At 43.7% G+C, this 27,966-nt stretch overlaps 1 protein-coding gene across 1 annotated transcript in view; it reads right to left on the bottom strand.

Annotated features, from left to right (window-relative positions):
- Nucleotides 1-12,970: 12,970 nt before the first annotated feature.
- LOC148148893 (immunoglobulin superfamily member 3-like) overlaps nucleotides 12,971-27,966 on the bottom strand; it is a 108,573-nt gene continuing 93,577 nt past the window's right edge. The window contains 6 exon segments of the mRNA XM_087991033.1: nucleotides 12,971-13,094; nucleotides 14,144-14,186; nucleotides 17,748-17,791; nucleotides 20,561-20,711; nucleotides 21,266-21,613; nucleotides 25,027-25,371. Of these exon segments, the coding sequence (XP_087847159.1) occupies nucleotides 12,971-13,094; nucleotides 14,144-14,186; nucleotides 17,748-17,791; nucleotides 20,561-20,711; nucleotides 21,266-21,613; nucleotides 25,027-25,371 (1,055 nt within the window).

Raw genomic sequence — 27,966 nt, 5'->3', positions numbered from 1 at the left:
TCCAGAATTTCAGACTAATAATACAGGGACTTGACTTTAAATCTCACTATGACCACTAGGAAATTGAAATTTAATTAGTTAACAGAAAAATGTTCACTCCATTAATAATGATCTTGAAACTATTGAATAGTCATTGGAAGTCGTCTGGTCCACATAAGCTTCTTTACGGAAATGGACCAGCTGTTCCTACACAGTCTGGCCTACATGTGGCTCCAGACCCATAATAAAATGCTTAACTCTCTGTCCCTCTGAAATAATCTGGCAAGCCAAACAGCCGCTGTCCCAAGTTCTGACAGAAAAGCTGAAAAGAATGAAACTTTGAAGACAGAGGGTGGTGATGGAGGGTTGTTTCTCAGACTGGAAGCCTGTGACAAATGAAGTGCACAAATGCTGGGTCCACTACTTTGCATCATTTGTATATGAACATTGGAGGTATAGTTAGTAGGTTTGAAGATGACACCAAAATTGGAGGTGTAATGGACAGTGAAGAAGGTTAAAATCTTCGAGGAGAAAGTGAGGACTGCAGATGCTGGAGATCAGAACTGAAAATGTGTTGCTGGAAAAGCACAGCAGGTCAGGTAGCATCCAAGAAACAGGAGAATCGACGTTTCGGGCATAAGCCCTTCTTCCTGAAGAAGGGCTTATGCCCGAAACGTCGATTCTCCTGTTCCTTGGATGCTGCCTGACCTGCTGCGCTTTTCCAGCAACACATTTTTAGCAGTGAAGAAGGTTACCACAGATTACAACTCTTGATCAGATGGGCCGATGGACTGAAGAGTGGCAGATGGAGTTTAATTTAGATAAATGTGAGGTGCTGCATTTTGGAAAAGCAAATCTTAGCAGGACTTGTCCACTTATGGCAAGGTCCTAGGGAGTGTTGCTGAACAAAAAGACCTTGGAGTGCAGGTTCATAGCTCCTTGAAAGCAGAGTCGCAGTTAGATAGGATAGTGAAGAAGGCGTTTGGTATGCCTTCCTTTATTAGTCAGAACATTGATTATAGGAGCTGAGAGGCCATGCTGAGGCTGTACAGGAAGTTGGTTAGGCCACTTTTGGACTATTGTGAGTAATTCTAGTCTCCTTCCTATCGGAAGGATGTTGTGAAACTTGAAAGGGTTCAGAAAAGACTTACAAGGATGTTGCCAGGGTTGGAGGATAAATAGACAAAGTATTTTCCCTGGGGTGGGGGGAGTCCAGAACTAGAGCGCATCATTTTAAGGTGAGAGCTAAAAGATATAAAAGATACCTAAGGGGCAACTTTTTCACACAGAGAGTGGTGCACGTATGGAATGAGCTGCCAGAGAAAGTGGTGGAGGCTGGTATAATTGCAACAGTTAAAAAGCAACTGGATGGGTATATGAATTGGAAGGGTTTGGAGGGATATGGTCCAATTGCTAGCAAATGGGACTAGGTTAGTTTGGGATATGTGGTCAGCGTTGGACCAAAGTCTGTTTCCCTGCTGTACATCTCTATGACTCTATAACTGGAAGGAACTCGCAATTCAAGCTGTTCCCACAATGTCCCTGCTGTTGTTCTGCACAATGCTAGAGGGAGCAGCAGAGGGCAGTGTGCTCCAAATAATCTCAGTGAGAGACTGCACTGCCTCCCGCACCTTTTACCCCCATGCTGAGCTGCTGCACTGTCTGAGTGCCCAGTAATCTCAGGGTCTGGGAGGTTCTGAGTGCCCAGTAATCCTAGGGTCTGGGAGGGTCTGAGTATCCAGTAATTTTAGAGTCTGGGAGGGTCTGAGTATCCAGTAATTTCAAGGTCTGGGAGGGTCTGAGTACCCAGTAATCTCAGGGCTGGGAGGGTCTGAGTGCCCAGTAATCTCAGGGTCTGGGAGGGAATGAGTGCCTAGTAATATGAAAATGATGTTCCTCTGTTCAAGAAGGGAAATAGGGATAATGCAGGAAAGTATAGACCAGTGAGTCTCATGTCGGTGGTTGGGAAACTATTAGAGAGAATTCTTCAGGATAGGGACTTAAGTACATTCACAAAAACATGGCCTAATTAGGGACAGTCAGCATGGCTTTGTGCAGGGGATGTCATGTCTTCTGGTGGCACAGTGGTTAGCACTGCTGCCTCTCAACACCAGAGACCTGGGTTCAATACCCTCCTCAGGCATCTGTTTGTGTGGAGTTTGCACATTGTCCCTGTGTCTGCGTGGGCTTGCTCCGGTTTCCTCCCACAGTTCAAAAATGTGCAGGTTAGGTGAATTGGCCATGCTAAATTGCCCATATTGTTAAGTGAATGGGTAAATGTAGGGGGGTGGGTTGCTCTTCGGAGGGTCAGTGTGGACTTGTTGGGCTGAAGGGCCTGTTTCCACACTGTAGGTAATCTAATCTAAAAACCTAATTGAATTTTTTGAGGAGGTGACAAATGTGATTGATGAGGACAGATCAGTAGATGTTGTTTTCATGGATTTAGTAGGCTTTTGACAAGGTCCTCTTGGTCAGCTCATCCAAAAGATTAGGTTGCATGGGATCCACAGTGATGGTGCTATATGAATTCAGAATTGGTTTGCCCATCAAAGGCAGAAGGTTGTGGTCGAAGAATGTTTTTTTATTTTTGACATTCATGACTCATGGTGTTCCACATGGATCTGTGGAAACCTCTTTTGTTTATGACATATATAGATGCAAAGTTGGGTAGCTTAATTATAGATTGGGAGGCAGGAAGGTTGAATTTTGTGTTTGCAATGAGCTGGGAGGGTGGTAGGAAGCATTGCATGGTACTTTTAAAAGATTATGTGCTTTTTCTCTGCTTAGAAATTTAAAATGGATGTCTGTGAACAGCAGCTCGAAAGTTTGTAAGTGCCCAGAGAGCACCTGAATTGAAACCTTTGTATCAGAAGGCCATAAAGTTAGCAGTCCAAGCGGCATTTTTTACCAAGACAACAGGCTTTTAAAATCATAGAGTCAGAGAGATGTACAGCACAGAAACAGACCCTTCGGTCCAACTCGTCCATGCTGACCAGTTATCCTAACCTAATCCAGTCCCATTTGCCAACGTTTGGCCCATATCTGTCTGAACCCTTCCTATTCATATACCCATCAGGATGCCTTTAAAATGTTGTTATTGTATCAGCCTCCACCACTTCTCCTGGCAGCTTATTCCATACACACACCACCCTCTGCATGTAAAGGTTGTTCCTTTGGTCTCTTTTATATCTTTCCCCTCTCACCCTAAACCTATGCCCTCTAGTATGGACTCCCCCACCCAAGGGAAAAGACTTTGTCTGTTCATCCTATCCATGTCCCTCATGATTTTATAAACCTGTGTAAGGTCAATCCTCAGCTTCCAATGTTTCAGGGAAAACAGCCCCAGCCTATTTCGCCTCTCCCTTTTGCTTAAACCCTCCAACTCTGGCAACATCCTTGTAAATCTTTTCTGAACCCTTTCAAGTTTCACAACATCCTTCTGATAGGAAGGAGACCAAAACTGCATGCAATATTCCAAAAAGTGACTGAATCAACATCCTGTACAGCTGCAACATGACCTCCCAACTTAATTCTCTGACTTTTCCTTGTTCCATAGCTTGTCCTTACCACTTTTCTTAAATAGTGGTAGCATGTTAGCCAACCTCCAGTCTTCAGGCACCTCACCTGTGACTATTGATAATACAAATATCTCAACAAGGGGCCCAGCAATCACTTCCCTAGGTTCCCACAGAGTTCTAGGATACATCTGATCAGGTCCTGGGGATTGATCCACTTTGATTCATTTCAGGACATCCAGCACCTCTTCTCTGTAATGTGGGCATTTTTCAACAGGTCACCATCTATTTCCCCACATACTACATCTTCTATGTCCTTCTCCACAGTAAACAATGATGCAAAATATTCATTTAGTATCTCCCCCATCTCCTGCGGCTCCACAAATAGACTGGCTTGCTGATCTTTGAGAGCCCCATTCTCTCCCTACTTACCTTTTTGTCCATAATATATTAATTTAGCCAATCAATTTGAACTTGTCACTTAGATACAAAAATCCTGTTAAATTTAAATCTGATGATTTTGACAGCGTAGGACCAATCCAATTATGAGAAATATTTGTATGTCATCGCAGTTATAAAAGAAGGGGCAACTGGACAAAGATCCCAGAGCGAGTTGCCATCCTCCAGAGCTAACAGCCTTCAGCCTTCGAGAGACAATCGCTGGCTCCCACAGCCTCCTCCTCGATGTCTTAGAGAAAGTACCATCTGAATAACAATCGTACTAACTTGTTAATGTTCCTGGCATAAGAATTGATGGAAAATATACAGAATATTCTGGAAGACACGCAACCTGTCTGTAATATCAATAGACTAAAAAAATTCTATTTTTTGTTTTATGGGATTTGTATTTATTGTAACAGCATTCATTAGATTCTTGGTTTATTCAGGAATAGTTCGTAGTTAGAAGGGATTTATTTGGCTTGATAATTTATTAGTTAATTTCTTCACTGTTAGTGTTTGATAAATAAATTGTTATTTGTTTATTTTAAAATGAGTGTCAGGGATTTATTTTATTTTACCACGAGAAATTGCTGAAAGGCAGATTACATCACTTTCCACCCTCCTTTTACAGATTATAGGGCGAGGTGCTCCTTTTGGGGTGTTTTGGTGTTGGTTTTTAGGGGTTCGGGGTCACCTTCTATTTTATAACAGATTGGAGGCTCATTGTCCAGGTTCTGAACAGATTTAGGGTACAAAAGGTCTCAGCAGATTTAATTAGACTCGGGGCCTTGTCTCCTAGATCTTTAAATAAAACTGAAGTGAGATGTGGAAAATCTGTTTAAATTCAGTTGCTTGCTATTGGTTAAATCAAAAGTGGGGAAATGGCTGTTAGCATCGCTAAAAAGGTTCTGGGGATGTTGAAGATGCTTCCCAAATTTGGCAAGGAACTTTAGAAAGACAGAAAAAGGTGACACTTGTAGAACAGGCTCAAATTTAATTTGAGACAATAAGAAAGCTGAAATTGTAATAGACTTAGACAAGCTTTAAATGTATGTCAGAGAAACAGTCAAATGCAGTGGAGTTAGAAAAACTTAAGTTACGAATGAAACAACTGGAGTTAGAAAGTGAACTGAAAGATAAAGAAATGGAAAGGGAAAGGATGTTCAAGTTAGAAAAGATGAAGTTGGACCTTGAAGCAAAAAGACATCAAATGACAGAAATAAAAGTATAGGATTGAAGTGATGATGTGCAAACACATCGTCACCACCATCCTGGTAGGGATTGATACAAATATGTCCAAACATTACTGAAGTTTGATGAAAATGTTGCTGAAGATTTTTTCATTTCCTTTGAGAAATTGGCTAACTAGATGAACTAGCGAGAGAGTATGTGGGTAATGTTAATTCAGTCCAAGTTAATAGGTAGGGCTAGTAGTATTATCAGAGGAGGTGTCAGGAGATGCTTGTAGTATTATCAGAGGAGGTGTCAGGAGATGCTTGTAGTATTATCAGAGGAGGTGTCAGGAGAACATGAAGAAGTAAAAAAGGCAATGTTGAGTGCCTATGAATTGATACCAGAAACATTTAGACAATGGTTCAGAGATGTAAGAGAAGAACCACATAAGACTTATCTCAAAGGGATGTTGTGAAAATTGAAAGGGTTCAGTAAAGGTTTACTAGGATATTTCTCTGGTTGGAAGATTTGAGTTATAGGGAGGGGCTGAATAAGCTGGGGCGGTTTTCTCTGGAATGGCAGAGGTTGAGGGGTGACCTTGTGGAGATTTATAAAATCATGAGGGGCATGGATAGGATAAACAGACAAGATCTTTTCCCTGGGGTGGGGGTGTCCAGAACTAGAGGGCATAGGTTTATGGACAGAGGGGAAAGATATAAAAGGGACCTAATGGACATTTTATTCAGACAAGGAGTGGTGCGTGTATGGAATGATTGATAGAGGAAGTGGTGGAGGCTGGGACAATTACAACATTTAAAAGACATCTGGATGGGTATATGACTAGAAAGGGTTTAGAGGGGTATGGGCTAAGTGCTATAACATGGGACTAGATAAGGTTAGGATACCTGGTTGGCATGGGCAAGTTGGGCTGAAAGGTCTGCTTCCGTACTGTACATCTCGATGATTCTATATTGAGTTTGAAAGAATTACACAGAATAACTTTGATAGATGGATGAGAACATTAAAGATAGCAAAGACATGTGAGGCTCTTAGAGAGATTATTCTGCTGGAGGTGTTTAAAAACTCACTTCCAGAAGTGGTAAGAACTCATGTTGAGGAACTAAACATTCAAACAGCAAGAAGAGCTGCAGGGATGGCAGATCCAAGATGGTGGAAAAGAAATCCTAAAGGGTGGAAAAGAGGTGAAAGACCTCAAGTGCAATGAGATGGGTCACACAAAGTCCCAGAGCTGGGAGTTTAAGAAAGGCACTGGGAAAAAGGCAGTGGTAAAAGGGGCTAATCAAATAGGATTCATTAAGGCAGTGAAATAAATCCCAAGAGAAATTGAGAAAGTGCAGGAAAGTGCACAGCTTAGTCACTGGCTGGATAGTAAGATCACACACACAATATTTTCAAAGACTTCATCTGCGTGGGTAAGAATCATACAGGTAGAACAGGAGGAGAAGATAAAAAACTTAAAATATTGAGAGACACAGGAGCCAGTCTGTTTTGAATAGTAAAAGATAAACATATTGCACTCCTTCTGAAATATTGCCCAGCAGAATGGTAATCTATGGAATAATGGAGAGAGGAACAACACGATGGCCAGAGTGAGGTTGGGGCAGATCAGGGATATTGGAGGGAACTTGTGCCTGGAATCGGAGGAGGTAGGGGAAGTCCTTAATGAGTATTTTGCTTCAGTATTCACTACTGAGAGGGACCTTGTCATTTCTGAGGATGGTGTGAAATAGGGTGATATTCTAGGACAGGATGTGCTGAAAATGTTGAAAAGCGTAAGGATTGATAAGTCCCCTGAACCTGACGGGATATATCCAAGGTTACTACAGGAAGTGAGGGAAGAGATTGCTGCATCTTTGGCGAGGATCTTTGTGTCCTCGCTCTCCACTGGAGTAGTTCCAGATGATTGGAGGATGGCAAATGCTATTCCCCATTCAAGAAAGGGAATAGGGATAATCCTGGGAATTACAGACTTGTCAGTCCTACATCTGTGGTTGGAAAATTATTGGAGGGGATTCTGAGATACAGGATTTATGATTACTTGGAAAACCATAGTTTGATTAGTCAGCATGACTTTGTGAGGGGCATGTCAAGCCTTACAAGCCTTACTGAATTCTTTGAGGATGTGACAAAACACATTGATGAAGGTAGAATGATGGATGTGGTGGACGTGGATTTTAGCAAAACATTTGATAAGGTTCCCCATGGTCAGCTTTGATATAAATCCTTTAACGTCTCATATTTTAGTTATAACTCTATTTATCTTTCAGAATCAAAAACCTCTGCCTGATCCTCCAGCTGCTTGGGCTTTTCCTTCACCATCTCATCAAACAGAGCGCCAGCTAACTGGAACCCAACCCCTTCATCTTTCTCTTTTGTTTTCACTGCTTGTTTTACCTTATGGCTGTGGGATCTTGTCACTACACAATCCAGAAAATTTCAGGATATTTTTCTTTTAACTCCTCCATTCCCCTTGGCTTTCTTTTGGCTTTTCCATTGCAATGGGCCTCACTCCCATTTATGATCCAAATATAATGTGGGCGGCACGGTGGCACAGTGGTTAGCACTGCTGCCTCACAGCGCCAGAGACCCGGGTTCAATTCCCGCCTCAGGCGACTGACTGTGTGGAGTTTGCACATTCTCCCCGTGTCTGCGTGGGTTTCCTCCGGGTGCTCCGGTTTCCTCCCACAGTCACAAAGATGTGCGGGTTAGGTGAATTGGCCATGCTAAATTGCCCATAGTGTTAGGTTAAAGGGGTAAATGTAGGGGTATGGGTGGGTTGCGCTTCGGCGGGTCGGTGTGGACTTGTTGGGCCGAAGGGCCTGTTTCCACACTGTAAGTAATCTAATCTAATCTAATCTAATCTAATCTAATAATGTTTCCAAGAACATACTGGATTTGTGGAATAGCCAATTATTCCATCAGTCCCACAATCACTTCCCCAGTTTTGATTGGACTTTCTAGCCTTATCTTACATGGTAGAACATGAACATAAATGTAGAGCATAGAGCAACACAGTACAGGCCTTTCGGCCTTTGATGTTGTGCCGACTTTTTAACTTACTCTAAATTCAAACTGACCTACATACCCTTCAATTTACTATCATCCATGTGCCTATCCTAGAGTTGCTTAAATGTCCTTAATGTATGTGACTCAGCTACCATCTTTGGCAGCGCATTCCACATACCCACCACTCTCTGTGTAAAGAACCGACCTCTGACATCTCCTGTAAACCTTCTCCAATCACCTTACAAGTATGCCTCATTGTGATTTCCACCCTGGGAGAAAGTCTCTGACAATTCACTCCATCTATGCCTCGCATCATCTTGTGCACAGCTATCAAGTCACCTCTCATCCTCCTTCACTCCAATGAGAAAAGCCCTAGCTCCCTCAACCTTCCTTCATAAGACATGCCCTCCAGTCCAGGCAGCATCCTGGTAAATCTCCTCTGCACCCTCTGTAAAGCTTCCAAATCCTTCACGTAATAAGGTGACCAGAACAGAACACAATATTTCAAGTGTGGTCTAACCAGGGCTCTATAAAGCTGCAGCATAACCTCATGGCTTTAAAACTCAACCCCTCAGCAAATGAAAGCCAACACACCATGCCCCTTCTTAACAACCCTTTCAGCTGGGGTGGGAAGTTTGGGGGATCTATAGGCATGGACCTCAAGATCCCCCTGTTCCTCCACATTGCCAAGAATCATGACTTTAGTCCTGTTTTCTGCAATCAAATTCAATTCCCAAATGAATCACTTCACACATTTCCAGATTGAACTCCATCTGCCATTTATCAGCCCAGTTCTGCATCCTCTCAATGTCCTGTTGCAATCTACAACAGCCTTCCACACTATCCATCACTCCACCAACCTTCATGTCATCAGCAAACCTCCTAACCCATCCCACTGCTTCCTTATCAAAGTAATTTAGAAAAATCACAAAGAACAAAGGTCACTGAATATATCCCTGCGGAACACCACTGCCCACCGAGCTCCAGGCTGAATACTATCCATTTACCTCCAAACAGACCCCACCACCAAGGATATATTTCCCTCCCCTACCCTATCAGTGTTCCGGAAAGACCACTCCCTCCGCGACTCCCTCGTCAGGTCCACACCCCCCACCAACCCAACCTCCACTCCCGGCACCTTCCCCTGCAACTGCAAGAAATGCAAAACTTGTGCCCCCACCTCCCCCCTCACTTCCCTCCAAGGCCTCAAGGGATCCTTCCATAGCCACCACAAATTCATCTGCACTTCCACACACATCGTTTACTGCATCCGCTGCACCCGAAATGGCGTCCTCTACATTGGGGAGACAGGTCGCCTACTTGCGGAACATTTCAGAGAACACCTCTGGGACACCCGCACCAACCAACCCAACTGCCCTGTGGCTGAAAACTTTAACTCCCCCTCCCAATCCGCCAAGGACATGCAGGTCCTTGGCCTCCTCCATCGCCAGACCATGGCAACACGACACCTGGATGAAGAGTGCCTCATCTTCCGCCTGGGAACCCTCCAACCTCAAGGGATGAATGCAGATTTCTCCAGCTTCCTCAGTTCCCGTCCCCCCACCTTATCTCAGTCCCAACTCTCAGACTCAGCACTGCCTTCTTGACCTGCAATCTTCTTTCCGACCTCTCCGCCCCCACCCCTTCTCCGGCCTATCACCCTCACCTTAACCTCCTTCCACCTATTGCATTCCCAATGCGCCTCCCCCAAGTCCCTCCTCCCTACCTTTTATCTTAGCCTGCTTGGCACACCCTCCTCATTCCTGAAGAAGGGCTTATGTCCGAAACGTCAATTCTCCTGCTCCTTGGATGCTGCCTGACCTGCTGCACTTTTCCAACAACACGTTTCATCTATCACCACCCTCTGTCTCCAAGGGCCAGCCCCCAATTCTGTATCCAGACAGCCAAGTGTCCCTATATTCCATGCCTCCTGAAGGAATCTGAGTATTCAAGAATGCTATTATCTTAAGGATAAAAACTTAAGGTGTAAATGGAGATCTTGGCAGGTTAGTGCAGGTGAAAAATGGGCAGAAATTCACCAGATTGTGCTGCCAGTAGAATATAGACAGGGAGTACTGCAGGTCATGACTGATGATGGTGCAGACCTGATGGGCTGAATGGCCTAATTTCTGCTCCTATATATTCTGATCTATGATTAGCACACAGACTACCTGTAGGAGGTCACCTCAGAAGACTCAGGCTAAGATACAGAAGCATTTTTGTTGGCCTGGATCACATAACGATGTGGTTGAGTTTTGCCGTATTGTCATACGTGTTAGATGGTGGGAAAACCACAGGCAGTGATAAAAGCAACACCTTTGATGCCAATTCCTGCATTTGAAGAACCTTTTACACCGTTTATAATTGATTGTGTCAGTCCTCTCCCTAAAACTAAAAGTGGAGCCAGTGTTTGCTAACCAGAATGTCAAGGCAAGAGGAGTTGCTTGCTTTCCTTACCCAATGTGGACTGTCCAGGGATTTTCAGTCAGACCAAGTGTCCAAATTTACTGCCAAATTATTTATAAGATTATGGTTAGTTTAGGTAACAAACAATTTACATTAAGTGTGTATCATCCTGAAGCCCAGGGGGCATTGGAAAGGTGGCATCAGACCCTAAAGCCAATGTTGAGGGCTTATTTCCAGGATTACCCAAATGATCGGGATAAAGGTATCCCATTTATAGTATTTGCTGTTAGAGATACTCCAAATAAATCGAATCAGTTTGCTCCAATTGAATTGATATTTGAACAAAGAACAAAGAAAATTTACAGTTCAGTTACATGTCCTTCGGCCCTCCAAGCCTGAGCTGATCCAAATGTACTGTCTAAACCTGTCGATCAATTCCTAAGCATCTGGATCCCTCTGGAATTTGGACACTAAGTAAGAGGGCCTTTAAAATTAATTAAGAGAATGTTGATCGGTCTGAAGTCAGAGACCTCACAGTTGGCTTATGTGAGAGAAAGATTAAACTGAGCAGGTGAATTAACTGGGCAACATTTGAAGGTGTTACAGCACCCAATGAACCAAGGAGCAGATAACAAATCTAAAATTTGTACATTTGCCCGTGGTGATAAGGTATTGATGCTGTTACCAGTGGTAAGAGATCCCTTCAAAGCAAGATTTAGTGGTCCTTAAAAGATTGAGAACTCAGGTGAATTACCTGGTAAAATATTTATCATTTACATCATGTGACCGTGCTGAAACATTACTAATGAAAGTGAAAGGGGATCGGAAAAATAGATATAAGTCACTGAGGAGTAAAATCCAGATAATTTGGATTTCTGATGTGCCTCAGAATAAGTTGAATAATGAGGAAGCCCTTAAGAAATGGGATAGGGTAGTGATCTATCTGCCCTAGGAACAGAGAACTTGACAAGCAAGACTCGATACAGTGCTATGAGGACATATGCAGAAATAAAATGGAGAGAACTAATGCCGTGGTACATGAGATTGGTATAGGGAATGCTATTCCAATAGAACAACACCGCTGCAGACTTAATCCTCTCAAAGCAATGCAGGTTCAGAAGGAAGTTGAAACTATGCTCTAAGAAGACATCACAGAGATGCATCAAAGTGAGTGGAGTTCATAAATTGTGTTAGCTCCCAAACATGATTGTACTCAAAGATACTGCATAGATTATCAGAAGGTCAACACTGTGACCAAATCTGACTCAAACTCAATTCCAAGGCTGGAGGATTGTATGGATAAAGTAGGACAAGCCATTTACATCAAAAAGTTGGACTTACTTTGCAGTTCCTGGCAAGTACCTTTACTGGAGAGAGGAAAGGAAGTTTCTGCTCTTATAGCCCTAAATGGGCTATTTCAATTTAAACTGATGCCATTTGGAATGAAACGTGCACCAGCCACTTTTCAAAGGTTTATGAACAGAGTTGTTGCAGGATTGACTAATTGTGGCATCTACATAGATGGCAGTGGGATCTTTAACCATTCATGGAAAGATCATGGAGCATTTGACAGAGCGCTTTCAGAGAATATAGTAGGCAAAGCTGGTCATAAACATGATAAAAACAGGCACTCTTAGGGCACAGAATTGGACATAGATGGATGACACCGAGGACCGTGAAGATGAAGGCCATTGAGATATTTCCTATCCCATCCTCACAGAAGGAAGTGCTCTGATTTTTGAGATTGAAATTTGTACCAAACTTTAGTGGCATAGTGGCACCATTGACAGATTTGTTAAAAAAGAACCTGAAATTTCAGTGGACAAAACAATGCCTGGAGGTGTTTGAGAATTTAAAAGCAGCGTTAACCACAGCACCAGATATTGCCACACCAAACTTTTTGAAACCCTTCAAAGTCGCCATCGACACAAGTGATGTCGGTGCTGGAGCTATGCTGTTAAAGGAGGGTGATTGTGGAAGCCTTTTGGTTATTTTTCAAAAAAAGCTCAGTATCCACCAGAAAAAAATCCATTGTTGAAAAGGGATTATTGAGATGGATATTGGCCTCACAACATTTTAATGTTTCCTGGTCATGTCGTTTCGTGGCTAGTTGGTGTTCATGCGCTGTACTGTTCCAGGTTCTATCAGGGTTTGGGATGGTCTGAGTGCCCAGTAATTTCAGGGTCTGTGAGGGTCTAAGTGTGCAGTAATCTCAGGGTCTGGGAGGGTCTGAATGCCCAGGAATCTCAGGGTCTGGGAGGGTCTGAATGCCCAAGAATCTCAGGGTCATGGAAATATATGGACATGGAACAGTTGTTGTTGAGGAAGCCTGAATCTGGGTGAATGTGAAGTTGAAGCTGAGATGCTTCTACTCGAATGAACTGTTCTTGACTGCTCCTTGCTGCAGAGTGAAAGGGTCCTGCTGAACTTTAGTTTCTTGCCCATTTTATAACTGCGTACTCCGAGATCCTTTCAGCAGCTGTCACTGTCGGCTGGCTGCTTCCTTGTCGGTGAAAGTGAACCTCAGCATAATGACATTCCCCTTCAGCCAGATGGAATCGAACACAAACATCACTCAGTAATCATCTCACAGACACCGGGAGGTGCTCACTTGTATACAGCAAGATCCCAGCAGCAGTAGCGCTGAGCAGATGGGCTACTTTGGTGAATGTTAGGGAATAGACACACATCACCCAGGGAGTTCAGCAGAACCTCTCTGCTCTCTGCCAAAGTCATGCCCAGAGATGTTTTGCATCCATCCAAGGCGCAGAGAGGATCCAGATTTCACTCCTCACCCAAAAGAGGGGCAGCTTTTACTGAGCAGCACTCCCTCAGTACTGTCCTGGAGGGTCAGCACAAAATCTGTGCTCAAATCTGTGACAGAGGCGTGAATCGACAACCATCTGAATGAGCAGCAAGAGAGTCTCCAATGACCCCTGGCTGGTATACAAGGATGTCAGGATCATGATCCGGGAGGGAAAAGCTGGAATGCCTGCTCATCCCCCCTTCTTAACCTTGAGTGCTAAGGTCAATGTAGCCAAGCTCCTCTCTCCCCCAACTGCAGTCAGCTCAGTTGGAGCAGAGCAGGGATTGAATCTCCCTGACCCAGGGCTTGTTGTGGGTTTCAGCTCCTCACAGACACCAGACAGCAATTGGTTGGATACTGAGGGAATGAAGAACATTGGGGATGGTGAAGGAAGGTGGAACTGAGATTGAATTAAAGCCACAAGGTACTGGCTCATTCCCCCTTCTTAATCTCAGCCCTCAGAGGGTCCCCCTGCACCTGAACAATCCATGAAGAGGAACATAGACCCCAGGGCATTCTGTCTGTGATGGTACTCCCACAAAATATGAGAGCACATCCCAGGCACTGGAACGTTGTGGACATTTCTATCCATGCATCTTGTTCCAAGATTAAAAAGAAGGTAATGATTGATTGCTCTTTGATTATTTTCACTCAGAGCCTGTTGTAGAACAGAGGCTTTCTGTATGTTGCAAGTTATGATTTGTTATCGTTCTGGCGATACTGAAGTTCGTCCCGGATGTGGCTCTTGCTTATCAAAATGCAGCAAAAGCAAACAGCGGTGTCCCATTTCCTTCCCACAAAAGGAGAAACTGCTGCTCGCTCACTGCTCCGTGTTCGATCTGAAAGAAAACAGAATGAAACCTCTTCAGAATGGAGCCAAGTCACAATCGAGCTCTTTCAACTGGGAAAGATGGTGAGGGGAAAATGCCAGTGTGACTTTGGGCAGTTTTAGAGGAAGGTAGCTGGTGGGAATCCTGGACACTGCTCTTCGTTATAGTTCATCATGTCAATCAGACAAACTCAGCACAGAGAGAGAGCACCCTCCGCCAATCACACCCACATTAGATCTTTTAAAGTGTTATTATGCTCAACCCCACAACCCTGCTCTTTATCAGAAAGGTTAGAAACAGGAAAGGGAGTTTTCTATAGGCCTCCAAATAGTTCCAAAGATGTAGAGGAAAGAATAGTAAAAATAATTCAGGGTAGGAGCAAGAGTAAGAGCGTCTTTGTTATGGGGACCTTTAACTTTCCAAATATTGACTGGAAATACGATAGTTCGAGTACTATTTGTGGGTCAGTTTTTGTCCAAAGTGTGCAGGAGGGTTTCCTGACACAGTATGTAGACAAGCCAACAAGAGCAAGGTCATGTTGGATTTGTTACTGGGTAATGAACCCGGTCAGGTATTAGATTTGAAGGTAGGTGAGCACTTTGGTGATAGTGACCACAATTCGGTTATGTTTACTTTAGTGATGGAAAGCGATAGGTATATTCCGCAGGCAAGACTTATTGCTGGGGGAAAGGCAGTTATAATGTTATTAGACACAATTTAGAATGCAGAGGATGGGGAAGGTAACTGGGACGGATGGGCACAATTGAAATCTGGAGCATATTGAAGAAACAGCTACTGCGCGTCTTTGATAAGCATGGACCTGTCAGGCAGGGAAGAAGTGGTTGAAAGAGGGAGCCATGGTTTACTAAAGATGTTGAAGCTGTTGTCAAGAGGAAGAAGGAGGATTATGTCAGGATGAGACATGAACACTCAGGGTGCTTGAGAGTTACAAGTTAGCCAGGAAAAACCTAAGGAGAGAGCTAAGAAGAGCCAGGAGGGACCATGAGACGTCGTTGACAAGTAGGATCAAGTAAAACCCTAAAGCTTTCTATAGGTATATCTGGAACAAAAGAATGACTAGAGAAAGATTAGGGCCAATCAAAGACAGTAGTGGGGAGTTGTGCATGCAGTATGACGAGATAGGGGAAGCTCTAAATGAATATATTTCATCAGTATTCACACTGGAAAAAGACAATGTAGTCGAGGAGAATACTGAGATAAAGGCTACTAGACTGGACAGGATTGAGGTTCACAAGGAGGAGGTGTTATCTATTTTCACACTTTCCAGAAATGCTAAGTCCCCTGGGCTGGATGGGATTCACTCTAAGATTCTCTGGGAAGCCAGGGGGGAGATTGCAGAGCCTTTGCCTTTGATCATTATGAGGTCATTGTCTACAGGAATAGTGCCAGAAGACTGGAGGGGAGAAAATGTTGTCCCCTTATTCAAGAAGGGGAGTAGAAACAATCCTGGTAATTATAGGCTGCTGGACCTTACTTCGGTTGTAGGTCAAGTGTTGGAAAAGATTATACGAGTTGGAATTTATAATCATGGTGAGAAGAATAAGTTGATTTGGGTTAGCTTTGTGAAGTGTAGGTTGTGCATCACAAACCTTAGTGAGTTCTTTGAGAAGGTGACCAAACAGTTGGATGAGGGTAAATATGGATTTCACTAAGGCATTTGATAAGGTTCCCCATGGTAAGCTATTGCAGAAAATATGGAGGCATGGGATTGAGGGTGATTTAGCGGTTTAGATCAGAAATTGGCTAGCTGAAAGAAAGCAAAGGGTGTTGGTTGATGGGAAATGTTCATCCTGGAGTTCAGTTACTAGTGGTGTATCGCAAAGATCTGTTTTGGGGTCACTGCTATTTGTCATTTTTCTAAATGACCTAGATGAGTGTGTAGAAAGATGGGTTAGTAAATTTGCGGATGACACTAAGGTTGGTAGAGTTGTAGACAGTGCTGAAGAATGTTGCAGGTTACATATGGGCATAGATAAGCTGCAGAGCTGAGTTGAGAGGTGGCAAATGGAGTTAAATGCAGAATAGTGAGAGATGATTCACTTTGGAAGGAGCAACAAGAATAAAGAGTACTCGGCTAGTTGTAAGATTCTGGTTAGTGTAGATGAGCAGAGAGATCTTGGCGTCTATGTACATAGATCCCTGAAAGTTGCCACCCAGGTTGATAGTATTGTTAAGCAGGCATACGGTATGTTAGCTTTTATTGGTAAGGGGATTGAGTTTTGGAGTCACGAGGTTATGCTGCAGCTGTACAAAACTCTGGTGTGGCCACACTTGGACTATTGCGGACAATTCTGGTCATGCAGCATAAGAAGTATGTGGAAGCTTTGGAAAGTGTTCAGAGGAGATTTACAAAGGTGTTGCCTGGTATGGGGTGAAGGTCTTATGAAGAACAGCTGGGGCTGTTTTTGTTAGCGAGAAGAAGTTTGAGAGGTGACTTAATTGAAACTTAGGTTAGATAGGGTAGACATTGAGATTCTTTTTCTTTGGATGGTGATGGCTAGCTTTAAATTGAGGGGTGATGTCAGAGGTAGTTTCTTTATTCAGAGAGAAGTAAGGGCATGGAATGCACTGCCTGCAACAGTAGTAGACCCACCAACTTTAAGGCATTTAAATGGTCATTGGATAAACATATGGATGAAAATGAAATAGTGTAGGCGACATGAGCTTCAGATTGGTTCCACAGGTCAGCACAGCATCAATGGTTGAAGGGCCTGTACTGCACTGTAATGTTCTATGTTCTAAAGTCATTCTGGAACAGTAATTCAACGCAGCCATTTCAAGATGATACGTGAATGCCATCCGGGAGTTGGGAGAACCTCTGGAGTGTTAAATAAATAATAGCTATACTTCTGAATTTATAGCAGACAGTATAAATGTTTTATTTTGAGTTCAGTTTGATTAACACAAAGATTAAGTTGAAAACAACCAGGAGTTGAATTCAGAATGAAGTTTGAGTTTCTCTCCCAGCTCGAGTTTTCAATGGAGAAGAAAACAGTCATGACAGCAGCAATGTTTTTCCCTTTTGTGAACTTCTCCAAACAGGGAGATTTTGGGACAGAAACCTTCACCTTGTTCAAATTGAAAATGTTGAGACATTAGAACATCGATTGATTAATTCATTTGGATTCAGAGAAAAACCATGGAATTGTTATGGCAGTTGAAGACAGAGAAATGAACAGGAATCAGTACATTGGGAAAGTAAAGAGTTGAGATTGAAGTATACTTTCTCCAGATTTGTGCTTCTGTAATGGATAGTGATGGGAATTTTAATGAGTGTGTTAAGGTAATAAATATATACACACACGTGGTATATTCTTTTCTCTGTTTGGTGGAATAAACATAAGTTCCATTGTTAAGGAACATCTGCAGCCTCATGTGAATATGTCCCAGTGAGTGACCATGATGGTAAATTGTGTCAGTCAGTGAAATGAGCTGCTCTAACCAGGAGCTTATCAACAACATCAGGAATTTAACTGTGTAAAATGGATGTTTGGAACAAAGAGTAATTCCTGCCCAATGTTGTGATAATGATGGAATTAGTTTGCTTGCCATTTACTGTTGTATACACAATGTTCTGGTCTTCAACAGGGCTCCTAAATAAATGCAACACGTTCGATTTATTGCACATTTACCACAGAACAACACTGTCATGTTCACAGTCTCGGGGATGATGAATTTTACACTTTTCACCATGGACTTGAGACCAGTTTAAAGATGAAAAGGATAATCTAAAAACTTGGATCTTATTCTAAAAAGAGCAGAATTTATGTGACCAAAAAATGGAAAGAATTTGACCGAACCAGAGGGCATCTGGGAAACTTGGCCAAATTGTTGTTGTTTCCATCTGCGGAAGGGAGAGATTTTTTCCAGAAACTTATTGCTCTTTCAGCTGGTACAGACTGAAAAAGAAACTTATGTTCAAAAGGAGCTGGAGCAAGTCATCAACAAATAGATTTACAACTTTGCTCCGGCCTGTGATGTTATCAGAAGATTTCTGGTTCAAGCCCACCTTTGATTGTTATTTTTTAATCTGTTCTGACCCCACTCTGGGGCAGTTGGGACTTGAACCCAGATGATCTGTCTCAGAGAGAGAGATACTGCCCCTGCACAGAGAAACCCCTTAACAATGTATCCAATCATTTCCCAGCGACTTCTCCACAATGGAACAGGAACCAGCTGAAAAGTGAGAGTGAGGAAAGATTAACCCTCAGGCTTTCACAAAAAATATCTGATGTTAGCTTCTGGTTCAAGTAAGTTTCAAACTCTATTCATGTGTAAACTGCTCATGTTTTAACATCAATAAACCAATCATTTAAAAAGATGTTTAGAGATGGAATTGACTTTTATCTCTGTTATCCCAGAGGTTCAGAAAGAATATTCCAGCAGGGAGGAATGGACAAAAAAAGGCTTGGGCTGGGGGCAAGTGAAATCACTAGTCTCTGGTTCCCAATCAAGACCCCACCCTGCTGCTTGTGTTAGGAGCTGATCTTTGCATTGGAATGCAACAAACAGCATGTGCACTGGACTGCAGCAGTCCAAGAAGGCAACTCACCATCGCCTTCTCCAGGGGAATAAATACTGAGCCCAGCCACTGATGCCTATATTCCACAGATGAATATGAGAATAACCGTCATATTTGGAGACAGAGTAGAGACTGATATGGGTGCTACATTTCAATTCTGTTTGAGTGTCTTTCTCAGTAAAAAGACACTGTAGCCTGAGCTGGAGGGTCATGGATAAACAGGAACTAGACTCAGCTGGATACAGTGATCCACTGGGCTCCCCGTGTACGGACAATACTTTAACTTCCCACTGTATTTACACTCACTGCTAGATTCAAACAATCTTCTCAAAATCACCATTTACAATTTCAGCATCAAGACAAACTTCTTTATCTTTTGAATATTAGTTAAGATCGTCTAGGCATGTGCATCCTTGACTCAGAGTGAACATTACATCAGCCTCCAGACACTGACAGAGCTCTCCTCTTCTCTTCAAGGTCATGAAGCTGTGAAGACTGAGAGACTGATCTGCACTCTGAAGTACAGTCAGCAAGATTGCCTTATTTAAGAAAATATATCATTTAATAGAGGCAATTCAGAGAAGGTTCATAAAGATGATCCCTGGTGGGGAGGGCGTGTCCTATGAGCAAAGGCTGAACCAGTTGGGACTCTACGCACTGGAGAGGAGAACAATGAGAGGTGATTGCATTTTAAAGATTCTTAAGGGGCTTGAAAGAGTTCATGCTGAGAGAATGTTTCCCCTTATGGAAGAGTCTAGGGCCACAGGACAGTCTCAGGGTAACAGGACACCAATTTAAGATTGAAATGAAGAGGAATTTCTTATCTGTAAGCGTTGAGTGTCTTTGGAATTCCTTGCCATAGAGAGCTGTGGGGGCAGATTCTTTTAAGTTTTTGAGATAGAAATCTTGATCAGTTGGGGATTTGAGGGTAATAGAGAAAGGTAAGAGAGTGGATGAGAGGAATGTTGGATCAGCCATGATCCTATTGGCTTGGATAGCAGACTTTAGGGATTAAATGGCCTACTCCTGTTCCTATTTCTTATGGTCAACAACTCACTGGGATGATTCCCAGTACATCAAATGGAATTTCAAGGAAAGAATGTCTTTATATCATTGGATGAACCAGACTTTGGGACTAAATCAAATTATTTAAAATCCTTTAAAGGAGCAGTGAATGAGATGGAAGCCGAATATTGAGGGGTGAAGAATGAGGGATCATCAATACAAATTGCAACAGAAAAGATAGAGTCCAGGCACTCAGGAAATCTCTTCACTCAGACAGTCAAATCGCTCTGGGAGTCACTCCAGATTAATGGCAGGTGAAGGATCAATGTCAACATTCAGGATTTGATTGGAGACAGGTGTGAGGATAAAGGGGGTTTAATGGATGGGGGAACAGGAGAAAGATGTGGAAGAGAAAGGCCAGCATGGGCTTTTGGGCCGAGTGATCTGACACTCACTTGGTCATCTCAGCCGAAGGCACTGCGCTGTCAATGAGGCCTCAGCACTAAGGCAGATCCTGACATGGGCTCAGTGGGTAATTATCCAATACCTACTGGGGGTCCTGCAGGTGATGATGTTGAATGATCGACCTATTCAAAGCTTGCTTAGTGTCACCAGCAGGTACCTGCGACCTGGCACTGGAGGATGTGTAATACCAGAGATGGAGCAAACTGGCAGTAATTGGCCACATGGACATGTGGGATGGTCTCGACAGTCACTGATCCACTATTTACAATGGAACTGCATGCTGCAGTGGGAATATCAGCACTCACTAAAAACAATCACCCCAAATGTCAGTGCAGGGACAGAATCAAACCGAAGAAGAAATGGGATTTACCTTTGTGTGGAACGCTTGACTAATGAACACAGCTTTTGCTTCCAAAGGAAAAATGTGAGCAGGACAATGCAGATCAATACAGTGAGGCCCAGAATGGTGCAAATGATTAAAATGGGATCTGAAGCCCAGGGAATACCATGGGAAGATTCTTCTGTAAATTATCAGAATGTTACACACACACACACACACAGTCACTTCAGTCTGAGTAACGTCTAAGATTGTCTATAACATTAATCTTGATTTCCTCAGGATAGTAACTCCCCAAAGCCTGGCCACTATCAACAATGCACAAGTCAGGAGTGTGATGGAATATTCCCCACTTCCCTGTCTGAGTGAAGCTCCAAAAACACTCCAGAATCTTGTCATTATCCAGGACAAAACAATTGGCAGTACTGGCCACCACAGTCACAAGCACCCATTCCCACCACCACTGACTCCCTGCTGTGCACTATCTGCAACATACACTGAAGAAGTTCACCAAACATCTTCAGACTCACCTTCCAAACCCACAGCCTCCATCATGTAGAAGGACAAGGGCAGCAGATACATGGGAACATCATCCCTTGCAAGTTCCCCTTCAAGCCACTCCCCACGCTGCCTTGGGAATACCTGGCATTGATGACCATTCTGTCCTTCCACTGATGAAACACAGCAGCAGGGTGTTCCCTTCCCTGGTCACACCAGTGTTCCCTCACATTGACTTACCAGTTACAATGAGCTGGCTCCCTGCTCCATAGATGTAGCTCCACACACTGCAGCTGTACACAGCAGTATCATTGAGCATCACATTCACAATGCTCAGAATGTAACTGTTCCTGCCGACATTCCTGGAAAACTGAACACAATCATGGAAACTCTGGGCCTTGATGAGAGTGCCATTCACAAAGTGGTTTATCACCCACTCCCTGTTGCTGCCAGGTCACTGGTAGTGCCAATGCACACCAGTGTCAATCACACTGGCATTGTGCATGGCACACTGGAACTCGACAGTTTCATCCTCTGCTACCTTGCTGACCACTGGATTCTGAATGAGGACTGGATCAGCCAATGGGTCTGTTCACATTGAAGAGAAAAAAAATAAGGTAACTGGATTTGTAACATCTTATAAAATCTCCTCCTGGTTAAATAATAATTTGCAGAGGATGAACTGAAACTTCTTGTGTGGATATTGCCGTTTGTGATTTGAGGGGGAATGATTTGAAACATATCAATCACTGAATGCTTTCCAATTTGCTGCTGTGATTCATTTTGTGAATAAACTATCAAGAGGAGAATTTCACAATGGTCAGAGCTGACTGATTGGAATAGACTGAGCAGCCATTTAAAAAGTTTCATTCTCACTAAAAACTGAAAGAAAAAAGCTGCAAGTTTCAAACAGCCTGTAATCGATGCTCCCTGAGCACACCCTCTGATTCACTGTTGCTCCATCCGATTCTGTCTCCTAACACTGTGGGGAGAGAGCAGGACATTGGCAGTCGGGAATGATGCTCATTTGAAGAGTCAGTGCAGACAGGATGTGCTGAATGGTCTCCTTCTGCACTGGAATTTTTCTGTGATTCTCTGATTCTGTCTGAGCCAGATAGACCCTGATTGCACTTACCTGGAATTGAGTCAGCAATGGGCAAACTGAAACCCTTCTGATTGGTACCTCAGACTTTCCCTTCCATTCCTGACCTGGGTTAATATCCCATGGTCGGGGAATCCTTGGAGTTGTGTCCCGAACACAAATCTGTGACATTGGGCTCACTGTTAGAAAGGCCTGGGACCCATACCTGCAGTCACAGCCTCCTGCCCCTAATCCATGACTCATCTCCAATTCCCGAATCCAAGGTGTGGGAGCACCCTCTGGAGAAAGATTTCCAGGGAACTTTCCCCTTCCCTGATGTGACACAATGTCTGCAGTTCAGACTCCAGCTCCTCAACTCAGATCCAAACTTCCTCAAGCTGCAAACCCTGTCTCCAGATGTGTTCACTCTGGATCCCATTGGGCTCAGAAGGGCCTTCATTGAAACCTGTGGTCGTGGAAAGGATGGTTCCTCTTCAGGGAGAATCTAGAACTAGAGGGAAGTTTAAAAATAGGGGAGTGCACGTTGAAGACTGAGATGAGGAAATGTTTTTTTCTCTCAGAGGGTTCTGAGTCTTTGGAATTCCCTTCATCAAAAGGCAGTGGATGCAGAATTTTGAAATGTTTTTAAGGCAGATGGAGGGAGATTTGTGATGACTCAGGGTGAAAGGTGAACAGGGATGGGCAAGAATGTAGAATTGAGATTAATATCAGATCATCTATCATTTAACTGAGTGCTGGAGCAGGCATAATGGGCTGAATGGCTGACTCCTGTTCCTATGTCCCTCTGTCTGTGAAGCTTGGATTAAGTGAATGAATGAGGATCATAAGAAGGGGAGTAACCAGGGTGGGGGTGAGGAAGGGTTTAGTTCAGGACAAGACATCAGAGGTGGAGGTGGGGGAGTATCATTGAGCAGAACAGGAGCTGCAGAGGCTTGTGGGAAATGACGGTCCAAAGACTTGAGAGCTGAAAGTTTGAAATGTTCCAGATAAATTACTCACATCTTAATGAGTTACACTGGAGTCCAGTTTCACCTTGAGTTTAATTGACATTGAGAAACACATCCAGTTTTAACGTGGAACTGATTCATGGGAGTGAATGTCTATGGAGTACACCAACTTTCTACAAAACAAATCCCTTTGTATTCTGTTAAACTCTCAAATTAAAGATAAATACAGGCCGAGTTGAGTAGCTCACACTCTGCCTCCCACAGCCTGCCTACCATCTATTGACAAAGCAGAAATCCTGAGGATAATGGAACAACTTGCCTGGATGGGTGCAGCTCCAACAACATTCAAGAAGCTTCACGCCATCCGGAAGAAAACAGCTCGCCTGATTGCCACCCCAACTAACACCTTCAACATTCACTTCCTTTTACACTGATGTACAGTGGGTACCATCTACAAGATGCCCTTCAGTAACTCACTAAAGTTCCTCTAACAGCAGCTTCTGCCTGCCCAGGAGAATGGTATTGTCGTATCGTATCTCAGTGCCCAGTATACACACTCCGTATATACTCAAGTAATAGTTGAAGTTTTTTGACTACTTTTTAAGGTTAAATGTATGAGGTCGACTATTACAGGGGTACCACATTTGAGGGGCTGAAATTCATGCTCATCAAAATTCATACTGTATCATTGGCAGAAACAAAATTAAAGTCTAAATGAATAAAGAAGAAAACACAAAAATTGCAGTAATTCTGAAAATCTGGATAGGAGTATGATGGACGGTGGACTGGAAGACTCCGGAAGGAAATCGCATGGCCAGCAGACTGGAAAGCTGGAGCGGAGCGCAAGGGGCAGTCACACGGACTCAAATGTTGATCTGTTATCTGTGAAGAAATAGTGTTGACTTTTACATGAGACATATGGAAAAATCCTGATTTTTGGAGCAGAAATAAGGAGTTGAGTTTTACATGAGATTGAATTATACTCAGGTATATATGGTGCATCATCATCATCGTTCCTTCGGTGTCAGTGGGTCAAATGTCCTAACACCAAGTGGACCATACTGCTCAGGAAGGCAGCTCACTATCACCTTCTCAAAACATACAAAATAGGACCTGAAGTAGGCCATTCAGCCCATTGTGCCTCCAGTTCAGTCCCTTATTCCCACATTCTCCCCTTACCGCAGAACTATATCTAACTCTTCCTTGAAAACATTCAATGTTTTGGTCTCAGCTGCTTCCTGTGGCAGAGAAGACATTTCTTCTCTGCCACAAGTGGGTGGCGTGGTGGCACAGTGGTTAGCACTGCCGCCTCACAGCGCCAGAGACCCGGGTTCATTTCCTGCCTCAGGCGACAGACTGTGTGGAGTTTGCATATTCTCCCTGTGTCTGTGTGGGTATCCTCTGGGTGCTCCGGTTTCCTCCCACAGACCAAAGATGTGCAGGTCAGGTGAATTGGCCATGCTAAATTGTCCGTAGTGTTAGGTAAGGGGTAAATGTAGGGGTATGGGTGGTTTGAGCTTCGGCGGGTCGGTGTGGATTGTTGGGCCGAAGGGCCTGTTTCCACACTGTAAAGTAATCTAATCTAATCTAATCTAATTTTCTCAAGGGCCATGCACAATCGACAACAAGTACCAGCCTGGCCAGTGATGGCCACATCCCAAGAATGAATGAAACAAAACCAGACAGAGACAGGGGAATGTTAAATCCAACACTGAGAACAAACGAGATGGAGAAGCAGAAAGACAGAGAAGAGAAAGAGTTTGAAATTGAGGAACTGGTCCAAGAGGAGAAACGTTTTATTCTATCTGTGAGTAAAAGCCGAGAATTGTTCTATGTTTATATCGAGCTCTCTGCTTTCTCTTTATCAGAGGAATTTAACATATTCTTCTCTCCAATAAATCCATGTGGAAATGGTTACTGTATCAGATTATTCTAAGGTAAACAGGATTTACCTGTTACAGTCAGCTGGGTTCCATTCCCACTGATGTCTCCCCACGCTTTACAATAATAGACCGCAGCATCATTGGGCTGCATGTTTATGATGGTCAGAATGAAGCTGTTATTGGAGGGGTCTCTGGAAGACTGGAATCGCTCAGTAAGTCCTGGGCTCCATTGTGTGATGTTCCTCACATCATGTGTTAAAACCCACTCCATCTTATTTCCTGGTTGTTCCCGGTGCCAGCATACATTGGTGCATGTCACTGCAGTGTTCCTCACGGTGCACTGTAACTGGGCAGCGTGACCCTCGGTGACACATTCCAGGCTCGGAGACTGGAGAAGGACCGGGATATTTACACCTTTCAGAGAAAACATGTGAATAAATTAAAACTCATCTGAACTTTCTGAAGAACTCCAATTTAGAGTTAATGAGAAAGGACAGATGGTAAGTGTATCAGAGTGAACCAGTGGAGTTAATTATTCAAACTAACCATGGCATTATAGACCAAAGGATGTAGGAGCAGAATTCGGCCATTCAGCCCATCAGGTCTGCTCTGCCATTCGATCATGGCTGATATGTTTCAATCCCATTCTCCTGCTGTCTCCCCCATAACCCTTTATCCATTTGCTCACAAGAACCTACCCATCCCTGTCTTAAATATACTCGATGACTTGCCCTCTACAGCTCTCTGCAGCAATGAGTTCCACAGATTTACCACCTTTTCTCTGAATAAATCCCTCTTCATCTCAGCTATAATTGATCGTCTCTTCACTGAAAGGCTGTGCCCCAGATCCTACACTTTCCAACAAACATCTTCTCCAACTCCATTCTATCCAGGCCTCTGAGTATTCTGTGATGAGACAAACTGTATTCACTGCTCACAATGTAGTCTTCTCTTCATTTGGAAAATGAAACAGTCTGGGTGACTGCTCCTCAGAACACCTGCATTCTGTCTGCAAAAAAGGCCCTAATCTCCCACTTACATGTCCATGTGCATGTCCAGCAGTCGCTTAAATGACTAATGACTCTGCTTCCAACACCACCACTGGCAACATATTCCAAGCTTTCACAACTCTCTGCATGAAGAATCTACCTCTGACATCTCCTCCATACCTTTCTCCTAATACCTTAAAACTATGACTCCTTGTGGCAGTCAATCCTGCCCTGGGGAAAAGTCTCAGGCTATCGACACTATCCATGTCTCTCATTACCTTGTGCACCACAATCAGGTCACCTCTCTTCCCCTTGTGGCAGTCAATCCTGCCCTGGGGAAATGTCTCTGGCTATCGACTCTGTCCATGCCTCTCATTACCTTGTATAACTCGATCAGGTTACCTCTCTTCGTCCTTCTCTTCAGAGGGAAAAGTCTGAGCTCAGTCAACCTCTCCTTGTAAAACAAGCCCTCCAGTCCAGGCAGCATCCTGGTAAATCTCCTTTGCATCCTCTCCAAAGCCTCCACCATCTTTCCTATAATAGGGCGACCAGAACTGGACACAATATTCCAAGTGTGGTCCAAATAGGGTTTTATAGAGCAGCAGTGAAATCTCACGGCTTTTAAACTCAATCCCCTTTCTAATGAAAGCCAAAACACCATATGCTTTTTTAACACTATCCACTTGAGTCAAGAGTGTGGTGCTGGAAAAGCAGAGCAGATCAGGCAGCATCAGAGGAGCAGGAGAATCGACATTTTGGGCATAGGCCCTTCATCAGCAATGAGGCTTGTGGGTTGGGTCTGAGAAATCAATGGGAGGGGGTGGGGTTGGGGAAAGATAGCTGGGAAAGCGATAGATGGATGAAGGTGAGGGAGAAGGTGATAGGTCAGAGGAGGGAGTGATGGATGAGTCTGGAGGGTGGTGCCAAGTTGAAGGATTGGGACTGGGATAATGTGGGGGGAGGTCTCAGCCCCGACCTACAAGCCTCATTCCTGATAAAAGGCTTATGCCTGAAATTTCAATTTTCCTGCTCCTCAGATGCTGCCTGACCTGCCTGACCTTTTCCAGCACAGCACCCTGAACTCCGATTTCCAGTATATGCAGTCCTCACTTTCTCCTATCCACTTGGGTGGCAACTTTCAGGGATCTATACACTTGAACACCCACTGTTCCTCCACATGGCCAAGATTCCTGTCTTTAATCCTATATTCAGCATTCAAGTTCAAACTTCCAAAATGCATCACTTCACACTTATCCAGGTTAAACTCCATCTGCCATTTCTCAGCCCAGCTCTGCATCCTGTCTATGTTGTGCTGCAGCCTGCAATAGTCCTTGATACTATCAATGGCACCTCCAACCTTGGTGACAACAGCAAGCTTACAAACCCACCCCTAAACCTCCTCATCCAAGTCATTTACAAAAACTACAAAGAGCAGAAGATCAAGAACAGAGCCCTGTGGGACCCCACTCACCACTGACCTCCAGGCAGAATCCTTTCCATCTACAACCAATTACTGACTGCAAGGTTTGTAGCTCAGGTTGAGGTTTAGGGTGTAGGTTTGCTCGCTGAGCTGTAGGTTTGATATCCAGACATTTCATTACCTGGCTAGTTAACATCATCAGTGGTGACCTCCAAGTGAAGCAAAGCTGTTGTCTCCTGCTTTCTATTTATATATTTGTCCTGGATGGGGTTCTTGGGGTTCCTAGGAAATGACATCACCACAAACTCCAGGAACACCATCCAGGACAAACATATAAATAGAATGCAGGAGACAACAGCATTCACTTGGAGGTTGCCACTGATGATGTTACCTAGCCAGGTAATGAAACATCTGGATATCAAACCTACAGCTCAGTGAGCAAACCTACACCCTACACTTACTGACTTCTGTCCATCAACCAATTCTATAATCAACAGCAATCTCCCTGTATCCCAAACTTCCTGAATTTATGAATGAGCCAACCATGGGGAACCCTATCAAATGCCTTGCTGAAGTCCATATACACTACAACCATTGCTC

This window comes from Chiloscyllium plagiosum, unplaced genomic scaffold (assembly GCF_037043375.1).
Source record: "Chiloscyllium plagiosum isolate Xiang-an unplaced genomic scaffold, Cpla_swu_hap1 HiC_scaffold_10, whole genome shotgun sequence".
In the NCBI taxonomy this organism is placed as follows: domain Eukaryota; kingdom Metazoa; phylum Chordata; class Chondrichthyes; order Orectolobiformes; family Hemiscylliidae; genus Chiloscyllium; species Chiloscyllium plagiosum.
The sequence above is the reverse complement of the archived record's forward strand: the minus strand, read 5'-3'. Positions and strand labels throughout refer to the sequence as shown.